The sequence below is a fragment of the Balaenoptera ricei genome, chromosome 2 (assembly GCF_028023285.1).
Source record: "Balaenoptera ricei isolate mBalRic1 chromosome 2, mBalRic1.hap2, whole genome shotgun sequence".
Lineage (NCBI taxonomy): Eukaryota > Metazoa > Chordata > Mammalia > Artiodactyla > Balaenopteridae > Balaenoptera > Balaenoptera ricei.
Window position 1 is genome coordinate 114,373,127 of NC_082640.1, and position 6,000 is coordinate 114,379,126.

The 6,000-nt window shown below is 48.5% G+C and overlaps 1 protein-coding gene across 1 annotated transcript in view; it reads left to right on the plus strand.

Moving 5' to 3' along the window:
• The window catches only part of LOC132360129 (dehydrogenase/reductase SDR family member 2, mitochondrial-like), a 33,977-nt gene extending 30,602 nt beyond the window's left edge, over window positions 1-3,375 (plus strand). The window contains exons 3-5 of the mRNA XM_059915215.1: window positions 1,693-1,846; window positions 1,920-1,987; window positions 3,301-3,375. Coding sequence (XP_059771198.1) covers window positions 1,693-1,846; window positions 1,920-1,987; window positions 3,301-3,375 — 297 coding nt within the window. The remainder of the gene's footprint in view (window positions 1-1,692; window positions 1,847-1,919; window positions 1,988-3,300) is intronic.
• Window positions 3,376-6,000: the final 2,625 nt, after the last annotated feature.

Consider the following 6,000-nt stretch of genomic DNA (forward strand, 5'->3'; position numbering starts at 1 on the left):
AGCTATAGATTTGTGGAGATTTGAGCAGAGGGTCAGAATCCTAAACATCAGGGAAACACAAGTTCACTGTGTACACAAGTCCTGATGCCATTCAAAGCCTGAGCACTTAAAAAACCAAGAATGGCTACTTGAAAGTAAATGTTTCCAGACCAGAGCTGAACTGACACAACTGGACAGCAGAGGGGAAGAGTGTGACTAAGGAATTTAACTCATGGGTCTAGTGGGGCCCCTACAACATCACTATTTCACTGCAACCAAATCTCAATTCATTCATTTTTTTCATTCCTTTAACAAATATCTATTAAGCAATTACTAGGTGGTGGGCACCCTGTTAAAAGTGATAAATGCAACACAGTCACTTAGAGTTAGTGAGATAAATGCTAGAAGGGGAATAAGCACCGGGGCCACTAGGTCACATGGAGGAGACAATAAGTCAGCTTTGGGGGGTCAGAAAGGATTCCTTTAATGCACTGAAAACAAAGATAAGTCTGGAAGAGGCTGGGGGATGAAAAGCAGCCCAGGCAGGACATTGCAAGCAGGGGTGAGGTGCCTCCAGAGGCTGGAGGCCAGAGGTCTCTCAAGGGAAGGGATAGAATGATGAAACACACATCACCCCTTATAAGAAGCTACAGAACTGCTTATATTTTAGGCACTTTACAGTTTACAAAGCCCTTTCACACCTTAACTTGCTTGGTCTTCACCTTCACAGCAAGACTGTGAAGTAAGTATTTATTATCCTAGGGGTCTCAATGAATAAATAATTTTTGAATCTATGTGTGCATATGTCAGGATTTGATTCTAGGCAGCAGAAACCACTCCAGTTAGTTTAAACAGAAAAGATTTCTTATGGGAAAGTCTGTGTTCAGAAAACCATTAGAAGGGCTAGAAAAGCAGGCTCTAGGCTGAGCTTTCTGGGGTGATGCCCGGACCACCCCAGTTCTAGCCCAACCAGGGAGATGGCACGTCGATGTGCCATGTGGGGAAGGGCAAGGACCGGGAGCGGCTGGTAGCCACGGTGAGAGGCATTCAAGGAGGTACAGACGGGGCCACGGGGATACTGCTGCTTATAACCAGTACTAGGGAAGAGGCACCATGACACGAATCAAGTCAACTATGTGTCATTCAGCCCCTGTCCAGGAGGCCCACAGTCTCCAACAGATGTGGGCAGGAAGAGGAGATGCTGGGGGGGTGGGGGTGGGGAGGAGTGCACATGGACAGGATCTGGGTAGATGTGGGGTAGGCAGCACGCTGGTGGAGGAGAAGAGTCTGGTTATAACCACCAGCTGCAGTGTGAGAGGTTGGCCAGGCCCTCCTGGAAGATCCCTGAGAAGCGATATGAAGGGGTTCGGAACATTGTAGAGAAGGGAATCCTGATTGTACGGTCAGAGCTAGTGTTCTTGCGGAAAAGGAGAGCTGACAGTGAAACTTCAGGAAGCAGTGCCAATGAGGAGTGTCTGGGACTAGGAGGAGGACATGAAAGGGTACCTGGGGTGTAACTCCACCCCTTCTTGTCCTGAAGCTCAGTGCCTGCTTCCTGAAAGAGATGGCTCTCCATCCTTGTTTGGTGTGGTCCTCTCCTGGGTCTGACCTGGCACAGCCCCGGGGAGAGCAAACAGGAATCACCTCCCACTGCAGCAGAAACCTCCTTTCACTCCCCGACCCTTGTCCTCTAATATCCCCTTCTCCCCACAGGTCCTGGAACACTGCAGGGGTGTTGACTTCCTGGTGTGCGTGCCAGGGATCAATCCTCTGACGGAAAGTACCGTGGGGAGCAGTGAGCAGGTCTGGGACAAGGGGAGGTCTGGGGAAGCCGGGTGGGGCGGGTTGGACGTCATCCTCACCTTCTGTGCGACTCTCCACCTCGGCTTCCATGCCCAGAGCTGGTCTTCAGCTCCCATGTGTCCACCCTCCACTCACAGACTCACCCGCAGAGAGCAAGGCCAGATGCCTGCACTCTGAGCCTCAGTCCCCCATCTGTGAGTTGGAGGTAAGAGTATCTACATTGCAGTTGTGGTCCCCCCCATCCAGGAGCTACAAGTCTGCAGGTAGTGCCCAATATAGAACCAAATAATCACAATAAATGTGGGGCACAGAGAAGGGAATGACTCCCTTCCTTGTCAGGGATGCTTAATGCCCAAGGCTCTAACCCTGAAATCCAGCTGTGTTACTGCAGTAACAAATCCACAAACCAGGTGGCTTGAACAACAGAAATTTATTGTCTCACAGTTCTGGAGGTCAGAAGTCCAAGATCAAGGCATCAGCAGGGTCAATTCCTTCTGAGGGCTATGAGGGGGATTCTGTTCCTTGCCTCTCCCCTAGCTTCTGGTGGTTTGCTGGCAATCTCTGGCGTTCCCATCTTTTTTTTTTTTTTTTTTTTTTAATTTTTTTATTTATTATTTATTTATTATGTTTATTTTTGGCTGTGTTGGGTCTTCGTTTCTGTGTGAGGGCTTTCTCCAGTTGAGGAGAGTGGGGGCCACTCTTCATCGCGGTGCGCGGGCCTCTCACTATCGCGGCCTCTCTTGTTGCGGAGCAGAGGCTCCAGACGCTCAGGCTCAGTAGTTGTGGCTCACGGGCCCAGTTGCTCCGCGGCATGTGGGATCTTCCCAGACCAGGGCTCGAACCCGTGTCCCCTGCATTGGCAGGCAGATTCTCAACCACTGCGCCACCAGGGAAGCCCCTGGCGTTCCCATCTTATAGAAGCGTCACCCCAATCTCTGCCTCCATCTTCACATGCCGTTCTCCGTGTGTGTGTGTGTGTGTGTGTGTGTGTGTGTGTGTGTTGCATGTGTGTGTCTCCAAGTTTCCCCTTTTTATAAGGATAGCATTCATATTGGATTAGGGCCCATCCTACTCCAGGATGACTCCATCTGAACTACATCTGCAATGACCCTATTTCCAAATAAGGTCACATTCTGAGGTACTGGGGGTTAGGACTTCAACGTATAAATTTGGGGAGTATATAATTCAGCCCATAACGCCTGCCTTCCCCACACTGATTGATGTCTCCTCCGCCCCAGATGAAACATTCTTTTCTGACTGGTGCCCTTGGAGACATGGGGAGACATCCTGCAGACTCTGGGGTCTTCTGTCTGCAGAGTCCTCAACGTGATCCCCATATTCCTGCATCTTCCGGGTGCCTCCCCGCCACGCATGTCAAAGAAAGCCAGGATTCTCTCCACTTCTCATGTCAGAGGCCATCACACCCACTATCTAATGTGATATATCTGCTAACACGGTGAAAACGCGCACTGGACTGACTGTCTCCCCTCCCCCACCCTTCATTTGCTCTGATTTCAGATCCTGGACGTGAATGTGAAGTCCTCCACCCTGCTGCAGAGCCAGCTGCTGCCCCACATGCAGAACAGGGGGTGAGGGCAGGGAAGCGGGTAAGGAGGGAGTCATTTGGTGTCAAATACAGAGCAGGGGAGTGAGAGGGGCCAGTTGTTGAGTTCGACCTTCCCCCTGGGAAGCAGGCATGGCTGAGCAAGTAAAACAAGAAAAGTGAGAGTGTGACTTTCAGACCCTGGGGCAGCTAAGCAAACAAAAGAGAGTTCCATCTGCTAGTATCAGTCTCTCAAATCCAGAGGCCCAGGGAATCTGGAATCAGAACAGGGATCCATAGACAGAAGGGCCCAGAGTCCGGAATCGGGGAACCGGAAGTGGTCTCTCTTGGGCCGCAGCCACTCAGGGCACGAGAGCCCTGAGGATGGTGACCCTGAGACACCCCAGAGCCCATAACAAGAGCAGTCATGTTTCTCAGTCCCTCTCAAGTCTGGTCCCTCCCTCTTCCCAGCTCTGACATTCGCCCTCGCACCCCCCCCCCCACCGCCACGCACACTTCCCCAGCCCCTGCAGGGCAATTCCTGCTTCCCTGTCTCCCACAGCCTGTGGTAGATGCCAAAGCCTGCCCAGCTCCTCCTCTCCTGTGGGACGGGCTTGGGCTGTCTCTCTTGCTCTGATTTCCCACTGGTCTCAGGGAGTGGGGTCTTCCCAGTTATTCTCCAGGAACCCAGCATTTTTCCTGGGGCAGGAGCAATCTGGCTGTGCTCCAGGGAGCATTTTTTCCTCATTGAATTGCCAGCCCAATCATTAGAAGCTTTCCATTGTCTGACCACCCTAGGAATACAGCTTTTCCTCAGAGTGCTCTATTCACCCAAAATCAGTCCTCCAAGTTGGGCCAGTCTAATTTCTGTTCCAAAATAGACCCCTCTGGGCGTATCCCAGCTCCTCGGGCCTCTCTCCCTGCTAAGCCATGTCTCCTCTGAAGGTCAGAGCTGCCCGGTTATCTCCTTCAGCTTTGCCCTCACTCCCTCTTTAAAATGGTCAATTGAGGTTTTTTCATTCTCAGTCCAGTGCTTTGTAGATGTAGCCTTAAGACCCCTCTTCCATCTGGATTGCTTCCCTTCAGCTTCTCCCATACTGAAATTCTGGAGCAGCCACTGAACTCAGCAAGCACATTCTGAGTGCCTGGTATAGGCTAGGTGTCTCCTCTGGACCTGTGTGACCACCTGTGATATACAACCAGGACTTCTAACGAGTCATGACTTCCAAGGCCTCTCCCAGGTCTAACACAGGCATGATGGCTGTGGTATTAGATTGAGTCATACTTTTTAAATGCCATTTTTACATACAAAAATGGCCAGATACCAGTAATGTATGTGATTTAACCAAATACAATGGTTTTCAAACTGTTTTTCACAACAGAACCCTTTTATCAAAGAATACCCTCCACAAGAACCCAATCTCTAAAACAGACGAAAGCAGAGATGCCCAGGTTGTAATGGATCAGAGGCCTGGTGCCTACCCATTTGGCCTCTGCCTAATCCCCTGTTGGTTGTTGGCAGTCCTGAGCACCTCTGCAGAACTGGCTTCACGAAATTGGTTAAAAACTACTAGTTTGTTGAAGACAGCATGGTCTTTGGTATCAGAGACCTAATCAGGTCCCCGCTCCATCACTAGCTACACATTCTTGGTGATTAAACTCTCTGGGCCTTCATTTCCTTATCTATTAAGTGGAAATAATGATACTTAGTTGTGAAGATGAATTGACATGATAAAATGTCAATTACCAAGCAAAGTATACATAGTAGAGACTATGTATAGTTATGTATATTTTCTATAATAAATAATAAACATGATTTTCAAATGAATATTAATTACAGTATAGATTATAAGTACTATAAATATAATTTAATAATAATTAAATTGGTCTTAATATTTATAATAAACATTATTAATATTATTATCACTGCTATTCTTACTAGTTACAGGATCTGAGCAAGGAAAAGATTACTTTCTCCAGCCTTGTGGACAAGGCAGGAGTTCATGAAGGAAGCTCTATTTAAATTGGGTTGTGAAGGGTAGTTAGGATTTTGACAAGTAGTTAAGAATAAATGGAAACAATTGAAAAAATAATGGGAAGCTTAGAGAAGGTTCAAAGAGCAACCTGAGGGCTTCCCTGGTGGCGCAGTGGTTGAGAATCTGCCTGCCAATGCAGGGGACACGGGTTCGAGCCCTGGTCTGGGAGGATCCCACATGCCGCGGAGCAACTAGGCCCGTGAGCCACAACTACTGAGCCTGCGCGTCTGGAGCCTGTGCTCCGCAACAAGAGAGGCCGCGATAGTGAGAGGCCCGCGCACCGCGATGAAGAGTGGCCCCCGCTTGCCGCAGCTAGAGAAAGCCCTTGCACAGAAACGAAGACCCAACTCAGCCAAAAATAAATAAATAAATAAATAATAAAAATAAAGGAATTCCTTTAAAAAAAAAAAAAAAAGAGCAACCTGAAAAACCACTGGGAAATAAAAAGAAGTGGTCAGACAGCATGAAACAAGGAAAGTATTAATACTGGGTGTCTAGATATTATGCAGTAGGCAGGGAGGAGGCTCTGACTTTTTTTAGCAAGAAGTCATGTGATCATGTATTTTAACAATCTTGAGCATATTTCATCCATCCTTTTAAATTTTAAGTATGAAGAGAAAAAGGACCTTGGTTATGGGA